Source organism: Zea mays, chromosome 10 (genome assembly GCF_902167145.1).
Source record: "Zea mays cultivar B73 chromosome 10, Zm-B73-REFERENCE-NAM-5.0, whole genome shotgun sequence".
Lineage (NCBI taxonomy): Eukaryota > Viridiplantae > Streptophyta > Magnoliopsida > Poales > Poaceae > Zea > Zea mays.
This window is the reverse complement of record NC_050105.1, coordinates 100,084,812-100,108,327: the sequence shown is the minus strand read 5'-3', so window position 1 is coordinate 100,108,327 and position 23,516 is coordinate 100,084,812. Positions and strand designations below refer to the sequence as shown.

General features: G+C 43.4%; 1 protein-coding gene across 1 annotated transcript; it reads right to left on the bottom strand.

The window, feature by feature from the left end:
* Positions 1-22,300: 22,300 nt before the first annotated feature.
* On the bottom strand, positions 22,301-23,285 carry LOC100037814 (uncharacterized). Its single transcript, NM_001112514.2, has 2 exons — positions 22,962-23,285; positions 22,301-22,839 (listed from the first exon to the last, which is right to left on the bottom strand). The coding sequence occupies exons 1-2, from the start codon at positions 23,026-23,028 to the stop codon at positions 22,604-22,606; spliced, it is 303 nt and encodes a 100-aa protein (NP_001105984.1). The 5' UTR covers positions 23,029-23,285; the 3' UTR covers positions 22,301-22,603.
* Between the last annotated feature and the right edge of the window lie 231 nt (positions 23,286-23,516).

Genomic DNA, 23,516 nt, shown 5'->3' with positions numbered 1-23,516 from the left:
TGGGAGTAATGTGAGACTGTTGTTTCCGAAGAAAAAATAATTTAGCTTTTAAATTGATTGGTTAAAAGAAAAGGTTTTACATTAGTTAAAGAGTATGGATCCATCATAGAACAGCTTAAAAGACTATGCAATAGATGATAAAATTTGAACCTTTATGGTCGTATTTCTCAAGGCTTTCTCCATCTCCTCGAACACGTCCTTTATGGTGGGGCGCCCTACACTTGAACTTGCAACACAAAGGACTGTGATTTTCAGTATTAGCACGAAATCTTCTATGATAACATCATCCCTAACACGTGGGTCTACTAATTCCTCCAGTGGTTTTTTCCTGGTCACTACATCCTTAGCCTTGGGACGAAGAAATAAAAACTTAACATTGTCAAGTATTTAATGGAAATAGAAAATGTGTTGATAGAAGGATACTACAAGGGATCATAATACTGTAAATGAAGATAATCCGGCCTTGCTCAGTAAACATGGTGTTGACACCTGTTTGGGGCGCCAATCACTCAACACGAACCAGCGGCGGTGCTCTCTGCACAGGGGCGGACGGTCCGCGGCCAGGGGCTGGACGGTCCGCGGCCTGGCACGAGGCTAGGATTTCCTGCCTGACGACCGGACGGTCCGCGCGTGCGTAGGGGCAGTGGAAGATCGCCGGCGGCGCCTGGATCTTGCTCTCGGGAGGGACCCCGTCGGGGAGAAGAGATCCTAGGTGATGTCTAGGCTCGGCAAGCCGATCTAGACTCCTCTAATCGACGTAGAGTCGAAGAGAAGCGAAGAATTTAGGGATTGGAAGACTAACCTAGAACTAGACTAGAACTACTCCTGAGAATAAATGTAAATTGTATTGATTGAGGGTTCGATTGATTGATTAAATCGGCCGTATTCCTTTACTTTTATAGAGGAGGGGGGCTGGACACGTTACCAACAAAATTCCGAGCTTATCTCGAGATTCTCGCCAACAAATATAGCAAGAAACTCGGAACCCTAATCCGTTCTGCGCTTGCGCGGACCGTCCAGCCCACAGGCGCGGACCATCCGGACCGCGGACCGTCCGGCCTCAGGGCTGGACCGTCCGACAGATCTTTTTAGTGCTCAACATATGCCCCCTGCCTTTTGGTGGAGCTGAGCAATCCAAAAGCAACTAACTCGATTTGATTACATCGGTTCTCTTAGACATCTTACCACATACTAGGATGGTACTGTTTGAGGAAACACCCATTCAAAGCCTTGGGTAAATCCTTGCCTTGTAATGTTTGTAGTAAATAGGCATTACCAGACATTACCTGTTTTACTTTATAAGGACCCTCCCAGCTTGGCGACCATTTCCCAAACTTCCGGTCTTTATTCCTTAGAGGCAGGATGGTCTTCCACACAAGGTCCCCTACTTGAAATGACTTTGCTTTGACCTTTTTGTTGTAGGCCCTAGCTACCATGAACTTGTCATTTTCTATTGCTCCCAAAGCTATCACCCTCTTGTCGGTCACCTCATCAATATTATCCATCATTGAATTATAATAATCAATGACAGTTAGATCATTTTGTTTGGCAAACCTGACAGCATTCAAACTTATTTCCACAGGCAACACTGCTTCCTGCCCATAGACAAGCTCAAAAGGAGATACTTTAGTAGCACTATGTTTAGATATTCTGTGAGCCCATAAAGCTTCGGACAAAATCTTATGCCAATGCTTAGGATTATCGGATATCTTCTTTTTTATCAAGTTAATCAATGTCCTATTACTAGACTTGGCCTGTCCATTGGCCTGAGCATAATATGGAGATGAATTAAGCAACTTAATTCTATATAATTCAGCAAATTCACGTACCTCCTTTGACATAAAAGAAGCTCCTTGATCTGTAGTCAAGGTTTGGGGAATGCCGAATCTATGAATAATATGCTCAGTTATGAACTCAATTACCTTCTTGTGTGTCATGTTCTTCAGAGCAACGGCTTCAGTCCATTTGGTAAAGTAGTAAGTGGCAACTAACATGAACCGATGCCCCTTTGATGATGAAGGATGAATTTCTCCTATAAAGTCTAATCCCATCCTCTGAAAGGCCAAGGCTTGATGATAGGATGTAATTCGGCTGCAGGGACCAACTATAGGCCGCCGAATTTTTGACAAACTTGGCATCCTTTGTAGTACTTGAAATAATCTGCTATCATGTTAGGCCAATAAAAATCAGACCTTCGCAACAACCACTTCATCTTTGGAGTCGATTGATGGGTACCACAAATTCCTTCATGTACTTAGACCATGGCTAATATAGCATCATCTGGGCCTAAGCACTTAAGCAGGACGTCGTTGACTGTTCGGCGGTAGAGTTCATCACTCATCAAACATATTTGAAAGTTGTACGCCGAATGTTCTTATCTGTCCTGATATTGGGATCTCGTAAATAATTAGTTATGGGCGTCCTCCAATCACTTGCATTGGCTTCATTATCAGCCGAATCAATTAGGAGAACTTTCCTAGTAACCCCGGACGGTCTGGAGTCTTTACTCGGACGGACCGCGACCTGGGGAATTAGCCCTGCACCGGTTATCAAATTTTCAGTGTTGTGAAATCTCCCTCGCTTTATCCGATAACCTGATGCATCTTGTGCCAAATTGTTAGCTCTATGATCCGCAACTCTAGAGATATGACGAATACTGAATTCGTCAAAAGAATGAATTATGCCCCAACATTTTTCAAGGTAACTATTTATAGTACCATCAAAACATTGATATTCTTCTAACACCTGTTGGTCGACCAGCTGAGAATCACCAAATGCCTTTACATGTTTTACTCCCATACAATCTAAAAGTTCCAAGCTGAACAAAAGGGCCTCATATTCGGCTTGATTGTTAGTGCAATAAGTTTTCAATCGGCTAGAGAAGCCGAAGGAGACATCACTTGGTGAAACAAGTACGATGCTAATTCCTTGCCCTTCATTGCAAACCGATCCATCAAAATATAAAGTCCAAGGAGTAATAGTGAGGTACAACATGTCTAGTTTATGAGTATCATTAATCCGATGTTCTACAATAAAATCCGCTACGACCTGGCCTCTCATAGATTTTAATGGTTCATAGGCCAAGTCATATTCTATGAGTGCATAAGCCCACTTACCAATTCTACCACTCATAATTGGGTTATGCAACATGTATTTGATCACATCGGCTTGATTAGAAACAGTGCAATGACTAGACAGTAAATAACATCTACACTTGGTGCATGCATAAAACAAGCATAAGCATAACTTCTCAATAAAAGTGTACCTCGTTTCAGCATCCACCAACCTCCGACTTAGATATGTCACCACATGCTCATTTCCTTCAGTTTGTTGTGTCAGAACAGCCCCAATGACCTTATCTTCAGCTGCAATGTATAATCGGAATGGTACTCCTGCTCGTGGTGCTTTTAATACGGGAGCCGAAGACAAGTATTTTTTAATGAGATCAAATGCTTCCTGCTGCTCTGCCCCCAAGCGAATTCGTCATCATTCTTAAGCCAAAGGATAGGGGTGAAGGCATCAATCTTCCTGGCTAGGTTAGAAATAAACCTTCGTAAATAATTCACCTTACCGAGAAACTTCTGTACTTTGACCTTACAGGTCGGAGGTCCCACATTCCGAATAGACTTGATTCGGTCAAGGTCTATCTCTATACCATGTTCATGGATGATAAATCCTAAAAACTTACCAGTCGACACTCCAAAAGCACATTTACGTGGGTTCATTTTCAAACCATACCGACACATTTTATCAAAGGCTTTGCGCAAATCAGCTACATGAGAACTAAACTTAGTCGATTTGACTACAATATCATCAATGTAGACTTCCACAGTGTTTCCCAACAGCTCAAGATCAAATTCATAGCCCTCTGATAAGTAGCACCAGCATTTTTCAGACCAAATGTCATGACAACCCATTCAAATAAACCAATGAAGCCTGGACATATAAAGGCCGTTTTAGACGCATCTTCTTCGGCCATGAAAATTTGATTATATCCGGCATTACCATCAAGAAAGCTAATAATTTTATTCCTGGATGCATTATTGATTAATGTGTCGGCTATGGGCATGGGATACTCATCTTTAGGAGTTGCTCTATTTAAATTGCGAAAATCAATCCATACTCTAAGTTTACCTGACTCCTCCACCGGCACAATATTGGAGACCCACTATGCGTATCTGCAAGGTCTAAAATCAGCTTCTAGCAGCCGGTGGATTTCGTCCTTGATTCGTGGGAGAAGGTCTGGACGAAATATTCTAGCTTTCTGCTTGAATTAAAGGTCTGAAACCGGACTTAATGGACAGTCGATTCTCTACGATCTCTCGGCTTAATCCCGGCATCTCAGTGTAATTCCAAGCAAAGCAATTAGAATATTCCTTCAATAGACCGATCATTTCATTTTTAGGATCGGTCTCCAGGGTCTTGTTTAGAAAAGTCGGCCTTGGAGTTTTACCATCTCCTATGTCGATCTCCTCCAACGGATCGGCCGATGTAAACCCCTGTCCTAGTTTATCGAGATCTCTGAATTCCTCTATCATATCCCCCATAGAGGAATCAGATGATCTTTGTGTGATGGCAGACTCTTCAGTCTCGGGGGCCGGATCATCCGTGATACTGTCTTTACGCTGTGGTAGATGTTCAGTTTTAAAGACCAAACTGTTTTGGGAAAAACCGGACCATCCGGCCTCAGAAGCCGAACTGTTCATGACCAAGGACTCATGAATTTTGTGTGTACTCATCATTTAAACTTTATTTAGGATTTAGCTGATTCTCCATCGGCTCTAGCATTACAGGAATGAAACCCTTCTTATCTATACTTATGAACTGGTAATCAGAAAATCTACTCCTGTGAGACATGTAGCAGTCTCATAAGTCTAGAGTACAGGGGCATCGACCACAGCGATACAGGCCGATACATCAGCATGTACTTGTTCTACATCATCGCCTACCCATTGTATTAACATTTGATGTAATGTAGAAGGTATACATTGGTTGGCATGAATCCAATCTCTGCCTAGGATTAGACTGTAATTTCCTTCTACATCAGCGACGAAGAATGCAGGAGCAAGGGTCTTAGTCCCGATGGTTAATTCAACGGACGTGACTCCCCTGGCTTTGATCGAACTATCAGTTCCAACACCGCTGAAGGTCATGTTGGTTTTGACAAGTTCATCATCTTGTTTACCTAATTTTCTCTACAATGAATAAGGCATTAGATTTACAACCGCCCCTCCATCTACCAACATTTTAGCAACCGGTAACCCATCAATGTGACCGCGCACGAAGAGCGGCTTTAAATGATTTACCGATTCCTTTGGTTTAGCAAAGTCGACTTCTTTAGGACCAAAATCAGACTGGGCAACATCAGGTTCATCATCGCCAACAATACTACAATCGGCGGAAAATGTAATAACATTTACATCCATACCTGGGCGCTCTGGAGAAGCTTCGTAGTCGACCAAGTCTTCTCCAGTCGGTCGTCCTCCTCCATTGATGTTGGTATGTCGTCGGAGGCGACCTGGTGTGGTGCGTACGGTTCGGACTCAGGGGTCGGATGGTCCACGCCTGGTGCAGATGGTCCGGCCCTGTTAGCCAGGCTGTCTACCATACCTGCAGGGTGCTGCACAAGTGTTGTTTTATTTTCTATTTTTGTGGCTGTTTGATTTTCCTCAATGGCCTTTGGTCTCCATTTCTTTTGCGGTGGCGGGTACTGTGGATGTGTGTCATTGAATATCTTTTCTGCCTCCTTTTCCTGGTTCTCTTTTGCTCTTAATCGTTGTAATTTTCGCTTTTGGGACCGTGTTAATCCTGCTGGGCACCATCGAGGCATGAAGTATTTTGGATCGGCTATTTTGATGGCAGCCGTATCTTCTGTTTTGTTTGTGTTGGCCGATTCACCAAAAATCATCGGCCCTTCACTTTCTTTCTATATGACGACATTCGTTGTACCTATTTTGATGATGTCCTTTTTTGTCGTTCTTTCAGTTTCTGCAGGCATATGCCCCCCTGCTGGATTGGTCGGCCTTTGAGGCCGAGTAGTCCGACAATCTTGTTGGGCCTGTGTCTGGTGACCGGATTGAGCGACGCTCAATCGGTCTTGTACTAGTGGTGCCAATCTATTGAATACAGATGTTTGGGGTGCCCCCCCAAGCGGGGTACTGTGGCATCCCAAATGGATATGGTGGCATGCCCCACATTTGATTCGGGACATATGGCAGAGGTATGTATGCGTATGGATATGGGGGTGGAGGTGTCCATGTAGGTATGTTAGGTCTTAATTGGACAGTATGACCTTCCATTTTTTCGATTGGTGAGGTGGTCCAATCGGTCTTACCTAATATTGCTCACGAATGGGCGAGCGAGGTCGCTTTGCTGGCCGGTCACTAGGGTCGACCTTCTTTTTCACATATTTGGACAATAATTGATCGAAAGTCGGGCCGGATTTGACCAGCCGACCAGCTGCTTTAAATGTATTTGTTTTCCACGTACCTATCTTTGGTCGTCGTGGTTTGAAGGTACGCAGTCGTTGCGGGTCTTGAGTATGATCGGACTGTCCGCTGGAATTCTCTGAACCATCCGGCGTGGTCCCGGACAATCTGCGCCTCTACGTCGGATCGTCCAAGATGCGCAGCACGGGCTCCTGCCCCTTGGTCTGCGCTTGCCCCCAGCGCTAGAGGTCATGATGGTCACCTTAAGAGTCTCCCCTCCATCGCGAGTTTTCTCGGCCACCACTTTCCTGCAAGAAATTTTATGATTCCCATCGTCCTCTCTTGTGTTGCCGATGGTTATCTCTTTGTCTTTGCCCTTATCGGCTGTGTTTGGCCGAACCAGGATCCTCTTGCCCTCAAAATCGATCATGTTCATCGGAAAGGGCTCTGTGTCCACCTGCATTTCCTGAAATTTCAATCTTCCTTCGTTAACGGCCGATTGAATCTGTCGACGGAATACATTACAATCATTAGTGGCATGAGAAAATGAGTTATGCGACTTGCAGTATGCACGACATTTCAGCTCATCGGTGGATGGAACAGTGTGATTTATTTTAATGTTGCCATTTTTGAGTAATTTATCAAATATTTTATCACATTTACAAACATTAAATATAAATTTAACCTCCTCTTGCCGTTTCTTTTGAACTGGCTGCAAGGAGGAACAAGCCGAAGATTTGGCCTGCTTTGGCCAAACCATTACAGCAGCGTATACTTCTGTTAATTCGTCGTCCGAGGTACTTTGGTCGCACTCTACTATATGGACATTGTGACAAATGGTTTTGGCAGTCTCTTCGCTTCGGCTTTCACAGGCCAAAGCTCTCTGGTGTAATTGTGCTAGCGTGAAAAATTGGATGCCTTCTAATCTTTCTTTTAAATAATATCACAGTCCGTTAAAGGCCAATCCTGCCAACTGTTTTTCAGCTAAGTGTATTTGGAAGCATCGGTTTCTTATATCCCGGAACCTCCGGATGTATTCATTAACTGATTCGTCCTTCCCCTGTCGTAGGGCTACTAGGTCTACCAGATCTAATTCATAATCACCAGAAAAGAAGTGATCATGGAATTTTTGTTCTAACTTCCCCCATGACAAAATATAACTAGGAGGTAAAGTGGCGTACCATGCGAACGCAGTTCCTATTAAGGACAATGAAAATAAACGCACGCGAAATGCTTCTGTGTCGGCCAATTCTCCTAATTGTGCTAAGAACTGGCCAATGTGTTCGCGCGTGTTTTTTCTTTGGTCACCCGAAAATTTTGCGAATTTGGGTATCCTGGTTCCCTGTGGGTATGAGTGGTGATCAAATCGGTTGTCATAAGGTTTCCGATATGATTGCCCCCCAGGGACCATGGTTACTCCGAGCTTATCTCGGAACGCCCCGACTATTTCCTCCCTCACTATATCAATGGCAGCCGGTGCAAGACCACCGGCTCTCTGGTCAAACATAGGTTGGGTTGGCTAGATATTGGCATGTTGTCTTCCCCCCATTGGGTTGAGCTATGTGGTGCATTGCCATTTGCCCTATATGGCTCATAGGATTGATCGTTCCTTTCCAGCCATCTAGGCGGGGCCATAAAGCTTTTCTTGGCTCTAGATTTTGTATTAATGGGCTGATGCATTGCATAGTGTGATGGGAAGTGTAGCTGGGACGGGTGAGGATTCAGGTAACAATCCTCCTCAAATAAGTCATGCGCGGACTGTCTGGACATTGGCCCAGACCGTCCGTGATTATATGCGGACCGTCCGTCGTTGTATGCGAACGGTCTGACTGGATAGTTTAGATTATGTGCCATATGTTGTGGCTCGGGTGCATGTCTAGGTAACTCATTAAAAATGGGCCCGACCGTGGCTGGCCCGGACGGTCCGCGCTCACGTGCGGACGGTCCGGGCATGTGCAGATCGGCTGATTTACTGCCGATTTGCGGTTGCTCAGGGTATGTGTCCATCGGCAGCCCATAAAGGGATTGTGACTGGTCGTGACAACCTATAGCCGATGTATTACACGTGTTACCCCCTAATTCAACCTCGTGCGAAGGAAAATTTGCAATACTAGATTTATCAAATGCACGTACTAGTCTCCTATAATCGTTTTGCATACCCCCTATGATATTTTGCATTTGTTCTCACTGTTCATCTACATAATTCTTAAGAGATTGTAGCTCATTTGTATTACTTACATTGGGGATATCTGGTGTGGTCGGAGCGAAGCCGGATCCGTCGCCTGTTGTCGGACGACTTTATTGATCCTCTCCACCTTGAAGTTGGCCAGGAACTTCGCTCTCGCCTCTTGAATCAGCTGCTCCTTATGCTCCTCGAACTGGAGCTGTTCGTCAGCCGGCAAGGTTTCCCAAGTCGGCTCTATAATGTTGCTGGGGGAGACTTCAGAACTATCCCTTGAATCGGTCATTGAGGGCCGATTTGATGGGTCTAGACGTGTTATCCCCAGCGGAGTCGCCAAAAAGTATGTTGACACCTGTTTGGGGCGCCAATCACTCAACACGAACCAGCGGCGGTGCTCTCTGCACAGGGGCGGACGGTCCGCGGCCTGGCGCGAGGCTAGGGTTTCCTGCCTAATGGCCGGACGGTCCGCGCCCTGGGGCCGGACGGTCCGCGCGTGCGCAGGGGCAGCAGAAGATCGCCGGCGGCGCCTAGATCTCGCTTCTCGGAGGTACCAAGTCGGGGAGGAGAGATCCTAGGTGATGTCTAGACTCGGCATGCCGACCTAGACTCCTCTAATCGACGTAGAGTCGAAGAGAAGCAAAGAATTTTGGGATTGGAAGACTAACCTAGAACTAGACTAGAACTACTCCTAAGAATAAATGTAAATTGTATTGATTGAGGGTTCGATTGATTGATTAAATCGGCTGTATGCCTCTGCTTTTATAGAGGAGGGGGGCTAGACCCGTTACCAACAAAATTCCGAGCTTATCCTGAGATTCTCGCCAACAAACATAGCAAGAAACTCGGAACCCTAATCTGTTCTGCGCTTGTGCGGACCGTCCGGCCTCAGGTCCGGACCGTCCGACAGCTCTTTTTAGTGCTCAACACATGGGGAAAAATAGTTGCTACTTCTGAAGTTTGTATAATCATTTCCTCATGCTTGGCATATATATCATCTGAGAAATATATGTAAGTGAATCACGTGCAACAATGTCGAATTCTATGACCTTCCTTCCTGACAGAAGCTGTAGAGCGACAACACCAAAACGGTATGTCACTGGCACAAGTGAGCTTGGAGTGTGTGATGTACTCAGGATCCATGTACCCGATGGTTCCCCTCACATCTGTGAACACCTTGGTCTCCTCCATTTGTAGCATCTTTGCTAGCCTAAAATCAGCCAGCAGCCAGCCTTGGCAAATTGTTCTCTTTCAGCAAGATGTTTGTGAGCTGCAATGCAACAATGGGAAGAGAACTTGAGATCGATCCCATTATTTCAAGATCGAGTTCCATTTCCATTAGCAAGAGCACGTTATAGATGGTTCAGAATGAAGCAACATCATGTTGTTATATATGTAATATGTTAGGATCATGGATGGAAAAAAGAAGACACAAAGTTTAACGCGGAAAAAACTCTCCCAATGTAGAGGAGCAAAAAACCACGAAAAAACAAATCTATTATGTGGTATGATGTATATGGTAAAGGGGCCTATTTGTTAGGCAAAGAAGATAGAGATAGGGTCATATCATCTCATCCAACAAATCTCCCATTGACGCTAAATCTATAAAACTGTTTTCCCAAACACCACTAGGGTGCTAAGCTCCACGAACACCTACTAAGTCAAGACAATGCGTGAACTTGGTATTAGATTATGGCTTTGTAAGCATGTCTGTAGGATTTTCATCTATATGTATCTTGTCCACTTTAATCTTGCCTTCAGCAACAATATCACGAATGAAGTGATATTTGATATCAATGTACTTGGTCTTGAATTGATACATATCATTCTTATTCAGACAAATAGCACTATGACTATCACAATAAACTTTAATGACATCCTGAGGAACACCAAGTTCAGAAATAAGACCTCACATCCAAATAGATTCTTTAACCCCTTCAGTAGCTTAGACATATTCTGCTTCAGTAGTGGAAAGAGCAGTAACAGACTGAAGTGAAACCCTCTAACTCACTGTAGAACAGCATAATGAATATATATAACCAGATATGGAGCGTCTCTTATCAAGATCACCAACAATGTCAGAATCAACAAATCTCTCAACAAATCCCATAACGTCAATTTCCTTCACTGAATTCTTGTCAAATAATAATCCAAAATGAGAAGCACCTTTCAAGTAGCGAAGAATCCACTTTACTGCATTCCAATGTTCTCTACTAGGATTGTGCATAAATCTGCTAACCACACTAACAGCATGAGCCAAATCGGCTCTTGTACAAATCATAACATACATGAGATTCCCAACAACATTAGAATATGGTATATGAGACATGTGTTCTTTCTCATCTTCAGTAGCAGGACATTGCCTCAATGACAATTTTAAATGTGAAGCAAATGATGTAGCAACAGATTTACAATTACTGATATTATACTTTTCAAGAACTTTGTCAGTATAACTTTTCTGAGATAGAAAAAGAGTGCCAACACGATAATCACACTGAATTTTCATCCCAAGGATCTTCTTTCTAGTCAAGATCTTTCATATCTAATTCATGACTAAGTTGAGCCATCAATTCACCAATCAATGACTTGTCATGAGAAGCAATCAACATATCATCAACATAAAGCGGTAGATACACAAAAGATCTATTAGGGAACTGCTTCAAATAAATACAATGATCATAATTGCTTCGAGAATAACCATGTGCAAGCATGAACGAGTCAAACCACTTATACCACTGCCTAGGATCTTGTTTCAAACCATAAAGAAAATCTCTAAGGCATTCATACCATGCTCTTGGTGCTAGCTTAAGCCCATAGAGTTTCTTACAAAGCTTATATACATGGCTGAGATACATGTCATCCTCGAAGCCAGGGATTGCTCCACATACACCTCCTCCTTGATTGTAAAGGACCTATGCAACATATTTAAAAGTGCAAACCTCACACTTATACCATTTTCCACAAAGTTGCACATTTTGGGTCCATGTTTGTGCTCTTTTGGACTTGATCACTTCAATTTGCCTTCTATACACCTATGCTCAAACTCATATGATAGATGTTAGTTCAAACTGATGTGTTGAGCATTTAATCACCAAAACAACTAGAAATGGCCCAAGGGCACATTTCCCTTTCAATGAGTGAATAGTAAATTAGGTGCATCCAGTCGTGGTGTGTTCATCTTTCACGAGTGAGTGACCGGATGCATGCTGTGTCTGGTCGGTGTGCTCCTAGCGTATCCGGTCATCGCTTAATATGCCAACGGTCGAATTCAAATAGAAAATAAGGCGGCATATCGGTTGAACGTGATAGCCATGTGGACGGCCTGCAGCGATAGGGCGCTGCTCGATCGGATGTGGTGCGTCTGGTCGGTGCGTCCGGTGCACATGTAGAAAAGAGCAATGGCTAGTAAACTTGTGTGGCTTTATGAGTAGGCCATGGTCGGACTTTGCTCACACTCTTGGCTCCCTAGCTCATCGATACACCTTGTGAGCATACTCCACACTCTCCCACTCATCTAGATCATTGATTCTTTATCCTTGGTGAGATTGAGAGTGATCCAAGTGCATTACATTAGCTAGTTCATCTAGTGGCACTTGGCGATTGTGTATTGCTGTGGATTTTCTCTTATTACTCTTGGTTATTGTCGTCACCTTGATGGCTTGGAGAAGTAGAGGAGCTTGGCTAAGGAGGAGGTTGTCTCTGGCCACTACCTATTGGGACCATGCTTCTTCGCCGAAGGTCCTGCAGGAAGAAACACCTTCGGCAAAACCTGTTTATACGTGATACCGAAGCTACCGCTCATGAAGCTTCGATATTATAGCGTATCCGAAGATGAAGGATCGAACCGACTTAAAGATGGAATGACTTTTTAGTCCATAAGGGACTGATTCATAATTGTAATCTTTTGTAAGGGGTATGATTGTAATTTCTTATAGGCTGCGTCCTGTGCCTATAAATAGTGAACAGTACTCCTTTACTGTTCACACAATCCGGTAATTGCTAACACATCACTCTGGAATTATTGTTTTCTGCCAAGGCGAAGGTATAAATGTAACTAAACATCATGTTTTGATATTTCAGTTTATATTATAAAATAAGTAAATAATGTTATTTATTCTTGGTATTCTTTAACGTTTTATATTTTATATTTCATTTCACATTGTTTTATCTCTGAACACGAAGGTAGGACCTTCGTGATTTATCATCCATGACCTTTGTCCGAAGCTCATTAAATCCTCAGGGAAATAATGCTTCAGCGAACGAAGGGCTTTAACATTTAACATTCTATGTTGCCTTGTTCTTAATTCATAGCATTTGAGAACAAGTTCCCAACATTGGCACCCACCTCCGGTGAACTCACTTCCACTTTTTTGAGATGATGGCTTCGTTCAAAAACCAAGCTGGAACCGCTTCGGCTCCGAAGCTGATCCTTCCGATAACAGGCGGTTCATGCTCAGAGCCGGCTAACAAGAAACAGAAGAAGGAGGCACAGAGAAGAGTACAACATGTAGGGGTACAAGGACCCTTCATCAAGTCAAGATGGTCTCACATTCCAATTACCTTCTCTCAAGAGGATCTTTAGCTCAAGGATTACCCACACAATGATGCTATGGTTATCTCTTGTGTGATCAAAGGATTTCTGGTCCATAATGTTTTGGTTGATACAGGCAGTGCAGCGGATATTATATTTGCTAAGGCCTTCAGACAAATGCAAGAGCCCGAAGACAAGATTCATGATGCTACGCACCCTCTTTGTGGCTTCGGAGGAAGACAGATTGTAGCGCTTGGTAAGATTACCATGCCAGTGACCTTCGGATTCGTCAACAATACAAGGACTGAGCAAGTTGTGTTTGACATTGTCGACATGGAGTATCCTTACAATGCTATCATTGGTCGCGGAACACTCAATGCTTTCGAAGCAATTCTTCATCCAGCATATCTTTGCATGAAGATACCTTCGGATCAGGGACCTATTGCTATTCATGGGAGTCAGGAAGCTTCTAGAAAGGCCAAGGGGAATTGGGCTGATTCAAAAGCAATCCACTATATAGATGAAGGCGAAGCTTGTGAGCAGTACAAGTACAGAAGGGAGAAGGCTGCTTCGACCGATCAGCCAAAACCCATGCTTTTATGCGAAGATATCGCAGAGCAGAAGGTGCTGCTGGGATCTCAATTGTCTGAGCAACAAGAGAAAACCCTGATAAGGTTTCTCTTCAACAATAAAGATGTCTTTGCATGGTCGGCTAACGATCTCTGTGGCGTCAACAGGGATGTTATTGAACACTCGCTCAATGTTGATCCATCTTTCAGACCCAGAAAGCAGAGGCTTCGGAAGATGTCTGATGACAAGGTCGAAGGTGCTCGAAATGAAGTAAAAAGACTCCTCAGCACCGGAGTCATTAGAGAAGTGAAGTATCCAGAATGGCTGGCTAACACTGTTATGGTAAAAAAGGCCAATGGTAAATGGAGGATGTGTATTGACTTTACTGATCTCAACAAGGCTTGTCCGAAGGATGAGTTTCCATTGCCAAGGATAGATTCCCTAGTTGATGCAGCAGCTTCATCAGAACTTATGAGTCTGTTGGATTGTTATTCAGGCTATCATCAAATTTGGATGAAGAAGGAGGATGAGCCAAAAACCAGCTTTATAACCCCTAGCGAAACATATTGTTACCTTCGGATGCCTGAGGGGCTCAAGAATGCTGGAGGAAGCTTCAGCAGAATGACAGCAAAGGTTCTTCATTCTCAGATAGGCAGAAATGTGTTAACTTATATTGATGATATCATTGTAAAAAGCACGAAGCAAGAAAATCACATTGCTGATCTGCAGGAGACTTTCGCTAATTTTAGACAGGCTGGTCTAAAACTGAATCCAGAAAAGTGTGTTTTCGGAGTAAAGAAGGGAAATTCCTTGGTTGCCTAGTTTCAACAAAAGGGATTGAGGCTAATCCAAATAAAATCGAAGCTATCCTTCGAATGGAACCACCAAGCACAAAGAAGGGGGCTCAACGATTGACAGGAAGACTGGCATCTCTCAACAGATTCATATCTAGATCAGTAGAGAGAAATTTACCATTCTTCGAAGTGCTGAAGTCAGCCGAAGTTTTTCAATGGGGACCAGTTCAGCAGAGATCCTTCGAAGAGCTGAAGCAATATTTGATAGACCTAACGACGTTAACTCCACCAACGCCAGGGGCTCCTCTGTTGTTATATGTGGCAGCTTCGCACTCAGCGGTAAGTGCGGCACTTGTCCAAGAGAAGCTTGAAGGGCAAGTCAAAAAGCAAGCCCCAATATACTTTGTATCCGAAGTTCTTAGTTTATCAAAGAAAAATTATACAGAATTGGAGAAGGTGTTGTATGCTGTTTTGATGGCTTCCAGGAAGCTTCGGCACTATTTTCAAGCATACAATATAATTGTCCCTTCTTCACAACCATTGAAGGATATTATGAGAAATAGAGAAGCTACTGGAAGGGTTGGAAAATGGACTGCGGAACTCAATGAGTTCTGCATTGATTATGTGCATAGATCTTCGATTAAGTCCCAAGCGTTAGCAGACTTCATTGCTGACTGGACGCCAGGGGCTCAGGAAGAAGAAGCGAGTAAAGATGCCGAAGTTTGGATAGTATTCTGCGATGGTTCTTGGGGAACCTTCGGGGCAGGAGCAGTCGCTGTGTTGGTCGCACCCTCCAAAATTAAAACTTGCTACGCAACAAGACTTGATTTCAGTTGCACAAATAACATTACTGAGTACGAAGCTTTGCTCTTGGGTCTTCGGAAGTTAAAGGCAATGGGAATTAGAAGGGCGGTTCTTAAAACTGATTCCCAGGTTATTTCTGGTCATATTGACAAGAGTTGTAAAGCAAGAGACCCGAAGCTTGAGAAATATTTAGACACGGTCCGAAGGATTGAGGCTTCCTTTGAAGGATTTTCTGTCAAAAATATTCCTCGAGGAGAAAATGAACATGCTGATTTGCTAGCCAAGTCAGCAGCACAGGGGCTGCCCTTACCTTCGGAAGTATTTTTCGAAACAATAAAAGCACCTTCGGTTGAACTTCTTGAAAGAGCAGTCCTCAACATATCTCCTGTTTATAGTGAAGACTGGAGAATTGAGATCATCTCTTTCCTTCAGGGTAACTTTCTTTCAGATGACGAAGCTTATAACAAGAGGATAGAGGCAAGAGCTCGACCATATGTTATAATAGAAGGGGAGCTGTACAAGCATGGGGTCTGCTCTCCACTACTCAAATGTTTATCCAGAGCCGAAGGTATAGAATTGATGAAGGAAATACACGCAGGCCTGTGTGGATCTCACATTGGATCTAGGTCTTTGCTGGGAAAAGTTTTTCGTCAAGGATTTTATTGGCCAAAGGCAGCTTCGGATGCAGCGGAATTAGTCCAAAAGTGCGAAGGCTGTCAGAAATATGGAAGAGATCAAAAACAACCTTCGTCTCTAACCCAGTTAATTCAACCCACTTGGCCATTGCAAAGGTGGGGTCTTGATTTGTTAGGTCCGTTACCACCAGCACAAGGGAACTTAAGATATGTTGTAGTGGCAGTGAAATATTTTTCTAAATGGATCGAGGCAAAGCCTTTAGCCACAATAACTTCGGTCACTATTCAAAAGTTTTTCTGGCAAAATATTGTCTGTCGCTTCGGAGTGCCGAAGGCTATTACTGTGGATAATGGAACGCAGTTTGATTCCGAAGCTTTCAGAGAATTTTGTGAACAAATTGGCACGAAGGTCCATTTTGCATCAGTTCGGCATCCAGAGTCAAATGGACTTGTTGAAAGGGCTAATGGCATCATAATGATAGGAATAATGAAGTTAATCTTCAATCAGCCCAGGGGAAAGTGGCCAGACGAATTAATCAAAGTGGTGTGGAGCCACAACACAACAATATCAAGATCAACAGGTTTTACACCATTCAAATTATTGTTTGGTGACGAAGCAATAACTCCGGAAGAAGCAAAAGCAGGATCAATAAGAATAGTAGCTTCGGCAGAAGACGAAGCTGAAGCTGATTACTCTGTGGAAAAAGATGCTATAGAAGGGATCAGGCTTCAAGCTGTGGAAAACATCAATAAATACCAAGCTGAAACAATAAAATGGCGTGATAGAAAGGTTCGACTAAAGAATATTGAACCAGGACATTTGGTGCTTCGAAGAGTAACCAACCCAGAGACAGTAGGCAAGTTACAACTGAAGTGGGAAGGACCTTTTCTGGTAGTATATTCGTCAAGACCCGGTTCCTACATATTGAAGGATATGGACGGCAACGACATTCCTAGATCATGGAATGCGGATGAGCTTCGGCGATATTATGTTTAGCTTGATGTAATTTTTTCTATTCTTTCTTGTGGCACCCTTTTCCTTTCCAAAGGGGGAGAAAGGTTTTTAATGGGGCCACAACATGTAATTTTTCTTTTTCTTATTTCAATTCTATAAGAGCAATATCCCCCAAAGATGTAAATGTAAAAGCTGAGAACGCACCATCGAGTGCAAAGGAAAAAGAAAAGAAAACAGGGAGAAGCTCAAAAGTCGTTCCTAAGGGAATGCAGAGCTTGCAGCGAAAAATAAACGCTGATTCCACCGAAGTAAAAGGCGAAGAAGCTCCTAAGGGAGGCTTACAGCGAAAAATAAACGCTGATTCCGCCAAAGTAAAAGGCGAAGAAGCTCCTAAGGGAGGCTTACAACGAAAAGTCAGCGTTGATACACCAAAAAATAAACGGTGAAGCCGAAAAATAAGCGGCAAAAATATTTGAGTCATTCCTAAGGGAATGAAGGCTATGATTATGGCTTCGAATATATATTCGGATATTCATTTGCACGATACATTACATCATGACATTTGCATTCATAAACATTCATTTAGACATACATAGGATCATTATCATCATATCATATAGAAAAGGCAGATGCTTCGGCTATGAGGATAAAGCTTCGGAGAAAGAAGAAATTTTCATGCTTCGTTGTGTACGAAAAGAAGGGAAGGTGTTTTTCGCCTTCGGCTCAAAAAGAAAATTTCGTCCACAGCAAAGTAGATTGTACACGGACAAAGGGGAAAAGATATATTACAAGGTTCGCACAAATTTACATAAGTTTCTTTATAATCATATTACAAAATTTTCTCTAGAATCTTATGTAGCAAAGTCTTTCGGAGCATCTGTTAAAGCTTCATCTTGTCATTCTTCAGCTTCATCATCCTGTACATATTAAAACGGAATGAGAAAGGCGCAGAGTTCAAGGAGAAGGTAAAAGTAACAAGTATAAGTTTCTCACTGGCTTAAGGTGGCTCCGAGCTTCGTCACCAGCCATTTTTCGCCCACCGTTTATCCAAATCTGGGTCATAAACCTGTTTCCTATGCTTCGAGCTAGGCTGGGGATGTCAACCAAATCTGCCGGCGACAAACTGAAGTTTGGCCTATTAACAATTTTCCCGTGCGTGCAGCCAGCCTTCAGGAAAGCAGTAGCTGTGCCTCGAGAAGCTAACAGGGCGCAGAAATCGACATGCCCAGCGATAACTTCGTCAAGTGCATCAACTTCGCCCTCAATGTATTCAAAGGTGCTTGGCAGGTTTTCAGCTGAAGGTGTAAACTTATCAGAGCTGGCTCCAATTGAGTAAAACACATCCTTCAGCCGCTGCACACATCGGTTGCCGAAATCTAAGCATTTTTCCTGAAGCTCCTTCAATGATTTCTGCAAATTTGAATTCTTCTCAATTTCTGTCTTGAGACTTGTTTCGAGATTCTTCTTTTCTTGCTCAGATTTTTCTGATTTTATGAGTAATTCGCTGTTTAATTTGTCAATTTCGGCTTGAGCTTCAGCCAGTGAACCTTCCACAGAGTGAATGACGAAGTCTTTCTTCTCCAAGGCAGCTTCGTGATCTTTAACTTTGTTTTCAAGGTCTTGAATGACGAAGTCCTTTTTCTTCAAAGCAGCTTCGTAACTTTCGACTTTGTTTTCTAGATCTTTGATGGTAGCTTCGTTTTTCTCGTCTTCAAGATCTTGTTGCATCCTCAACACTTTACTTAGTAATATACTCTGCCAAAACAACCTTCGTCAGAAAACATCTTAATTCAAAAAACAATAAAAAGTTGAGAGTTTTTACCTTGAAATTAGCATAGAACAAGCTACCGGCGATATGCTGTCGCTGGTACCTGCAGAGGTCCGCTTCAATCTTCGGCAGGCCAACGCTCTTTGAGAAAGTCCTAACAACCTTGGCCTCGGTTCGATTCCGAAGGCATCTTAGTTTCCCTTCATTGACTCCGCCAAACAGCAGAGACCCTGGTTTGTATCCACATGATATAGCATATTTCTTTAGCTCTTCTTTTTCAGTTTCTGATAACTCTTGTCCAAGTATGTCTTGAAAATTAAAGTTTTCTTCTTCCAAAGTGTCTTTAATTTGCTCTTTTCCTTTCTCAATTGTCGTGTCCACCGCGGCCGCAGCAGCTTCTTCTTCAGCCATTTTCAGAAGTATGTTATCAATATCACCAAGTGTGGTTTCTAGATTAGGATCTTCGGTGGTCTCGGTTTCGGCTCCGGTGGCTTCGGCTTCGGTGGCTGCTCCGGTGGTTTCGGCTCCAGTGATTTCGGCTCCGGTGGCTGTGGTTTCGGCAGTGACAGCGCTTTCAATAAATGATATTTTTGACGCCGATGTCGGTGGCGGTGTCTGATGAATGACATCGGCCACTTGGATAATTCTCCGTTTTTCGGCTTAGCGGGACTTTCTGTTGCCGAAGGTTCTTTTTCCTTCTGAAAAAACTTCGTCAGTTCTGGCGCCAGCGGACTTAGCTTGATAGGCAAAGTTTCAGTCATTACCTTTAGAATCTCTTCCACTTCGGTAGCAGAAGGTTTTGCAGGAGCTTCCTCCTCTTGGGCCGACGTCTTTGGTTTTGGGGATGTAGCTTTTCTTTTCTTTGGAGCAGCTATCTTCGGCTCAGGGCTCAGTTTTCTTTTCTCAGAAATTTCTTTGTCCTTTTTAGCCAATTTGGTGCCTTCTTTGTCAAGGATGCTGGCAATCCTTTTTCTTTTCTGGCCTTTGGCATCTCCGCCCAGTTGATCATAGTCAGGGTAATCAAAATTCAAGGCATCCAGCACCCGATTCAATCTTCGTTTCGGACGAGTGCCGAAGGCCGCAATCATTAACTGATCTTCTTTCTTAGAGTAGTTGTCGAGGATCTCGTTGCACATAACCTCAATTGTGTCGAACCACTCTTGGCAGGGTGCTTTAAAATGTTTCTTAAACTTGTAGTGATAAGGCAATCGAACAAGTTCTCCCTTCTTCTTTTCTCCATCTAGCTTCGGCATCTCCCACTCCCTCAGTGTTGGGAACACTTTAAAAGCCAAAAATTCCTGCACTAAGTCTCTAGTGCCAATATGATCTGAAATCACTCGAAATTCAGCCAAAGCAATCTAACTCGGGCTCCCCATTATCATGTTGCATCGGGGCCTCGTCTCTCCGAAGGTTAGTTCTAGCGGACTCTAGACCAATTTATCTTCATCTTCATCAACTTTAACATAAAACCATTCAGACTTCCATCCGGCTGGCCATTTGCTTCTGTAGCTTATCACTGGAAACTTCGTAGTCTTGCGATAAGCAAAGTTGTAGCAGCCAAAATTCTCGTGCAGACCATCTCCTCTGGCTTTAGTCTGGTAGTGTAATTCATGAACTCGGCAGAAACCCTCACCGAACGGTTCCACTTCCTGGCTACGAAGGGCCCAAATATAAACACTTAACCTAACGATAGCATTAGGGGTCAGCTGATGAAGGTAAATCCCAAACTTCTTCAGTACAATAGCAATCATCTTGTTTAGGGGGAATCTTAAACCAACTTTAAGAAAACTTTTGAAGACTACTACCTCATCCTTTCCTGGCTTTGGGATAGTTTCTTCTCCACCAAAACGAATTAATTCCTTCTTGGCCTCACTAAAATAACCCAGCTTCACCATTTTAGGAAGATCAGCTTCAGAGATGGTGGACTTTCCAAAGTCCAGATGACTAGGTTTACTTGGCACCCCGCAGCTGCACTCATCTTCGGAACCAACTTCTTCAACATCAGCTTGTGTTGCTTCGGCAGCAGGTGTGTCCTCTGATGAAACCAGCCCAGAACGCCTCATTGCTTCGGAAATCGAAACAGTTTCAGTGGCTTCGGTCTCATATCCATCACGCTCAACCCTGGCAGTGGAGCGTACTCTGGCCATTTGACAATAAATTTCTTGGAAGTTTTTTGAAAATTAATAACCTTTTTTCCGAAGCTCTTCTTGTGACGGAGCAGAATCCAAAGTGGTGCTTCGTTTGAATGCAAAAGTCAAGCTTCGGCTATGGTTAAATTTTTGGCAGCGAAACAGTGCAATAGCAATGAATGTTGTGGTAACTTCACACCTACCCGTCTGTTTATATAGTGCTGCAGGTAAGAAGGTGAATCGTCAAGTCTTTTACACCGGACAAACAGTCGCTCGCACCCACTGAACGGTGGGCCACAAAACCCGAGAAGGTGAACCTGCATGGTGGGACCGCTTCGCGCTCGGAAATTGTATCGTTTCCCGGCAACGAGCTCAGGGAAGGTGTTTTTCGGACCTTCGGCTTCCCGAAGCCTAAGAGACTTTTTTCACAGATCAAGCTCGTTACAAAAACGATCTAGCACCGCGAAGGGGCTACTGTTGAGACCATGCTTCGTCGCCGAAGGTCCTGTAGGAAGAAACACCTTCGGCAAAACCTGTTTATACGTGATACCGAAGCTACCGCTCATGAAGCTTCGATATTATAGCGTATTCGAAGATGAAGGATCGAACCGACTTAAAGATGGAATGACTTTTTAGTCCATAAAGGTCTGATTCATAATTGTAATCTTTTGTAAGGGGTATGATTGTAATTTCTTACAGGCTGCGTCCTGTGCCTATAAATACTGAACAGTACTCCTTTACTGTTCACGCAATCCGGTAATTGCTAACGCATCACTCTGAAATTATTGTTTTCTGCCAAGGCGAAGGTATAAATGTAACTAAACATCATGTTTTGATATTTCAGTTTATATTATAAAATAAGTAAATAATGTTATTTATTCTTGGTATTCTTTAACGTTTTATATTTTATATTTCATTTCGCATTGTTTTATCTCTGAACACGAAGGTAGGACCTTCATGATTTATCATCCATGACCTTCGTCCGAAGCTCATTAAATCCTTAGGGAAATAATGCTTCAGCGGACGAAGGACTTTAACATTTAACATTCTATGTTGCCTTGTTCTTAATTCATAGCATTTGAGAACAAGTTCCCAACACTACCGGTGTTGATTGTGAGGGGTTAGCACCTTCTCCAACGGAGTGCCTCAAGGTAGAACTAGTAAATTGCTCGTGTCAATGAATACCTTGCTTGTGGTAGGTTCTAATGGAGCTCGTGTGTCGATCTTCACATATATCGTCGATTAGCCACCGAACCACCAAGTGAAGGTTGACACAACGGGGACTAGCGTGCTGGCAAGCACGCGAACATAGGGATAAATCTTTGTCTCCCTATGTCAATTTGATTGGCATTCATTGGATATCATTGTGCTCATCACCATCGCATGATTGATTGTCTTGATATTCATTTATCGGTGATTGGCATCATCTACACTACTTGTTTCATTTCATTTGGACTAGCAATATAAGACTATTTGTTCCACCATTTCCTTGCCATATCTATACATGAGATTTTAAGATTTTTATAGAATTTAATAAAATTTCACGGTAGGGCCTAGCCCATAAATCAAACAACCAAAACCAACCAACAGTGCTTTGAGCATGGCATATGCAGCATATGGCTCTTTATTCAAGAAAGAAAAAGAAAAAAGAGAGTACTAATACACGGACGACGAACAAGAGCAAGCACCGAACAGAGCGGCCGGCGACATTTATTTATTTATTTATTTCTTTTCTCTGACGAAACTGGAGAGAAGCAAACTCGACTTGGCGTCCCATGCCGTACGTCAGAAGAAGACACCGGCCACCCGCCTATGGCGCCGGCGCCTCCGGGCAGCTGCTCTGGCAGAAGTTTGTGAGAACGTCGTCACAGCGGTAGGTGACGACGGGGCCATGGCCCATGCCGGGACGAATTCCTGCACCGACCTTGACGCAGTTCATGCACTCCGGATGGCACCCGTTGACCGACACGTCATTGCACTGGCACTCCGGCGGCTGCTTCTTGTTGCAAGCACCGCAGTTGTTGCAGCAGGGCCAGGACGACGAGCCTGGTGCCGACGCTTGGTTAGTCAAAAAATCACTAGTAGTTTTGCATATATAATAACAATTGACTTGTATCTGATGAAAATTAAACAAAACAACGGCGAGGAGATCGAGGATTCGTGGTCACCTTCGCCGAGAGCTGCGAGGATGGCGAGAACAGCCAGAGTGCCGACGAGTATCAGCTGAGGCCTCATCTTTGTTTCTCCTGTCCTGGCAATAATTAAGAACAGGCAAGAATGCCAAGTTTGTTGCTTGGATAGATTTCCTTCCTGCGGCTCTAAGGTCTTCTTGTATATATATATATAGAGGAGGGGATCGAGGGAGGCTTCCTTGCACTTTTGTTCATCTCTTGTACAAGAAGCAAATACAAAGCCAAATCATACACGCGTACTGACGGTGAATATGAATATATGAAAGAGGAAAATCCAGGATGTTTTCTTGAAGATCATCTTTGACCACCAGGGCCAACAGGTACGTACGTAGAAGCCAAGCATTATATATTTTTGACAATCCTCCTAGACTGTCTCTTTCAAGTTGCTGGTTGCAGGAAAATTAGACCGTCAGCACCGCAATGATTGACGAGACGACGATCTATCCAGATTAATTTCGCGGTGCACATCTCCGTCTGCAGGCGGCCCACGTGCATGAAAATTTTCAAGGAAAATCCTTTTGGTTCCTCTTC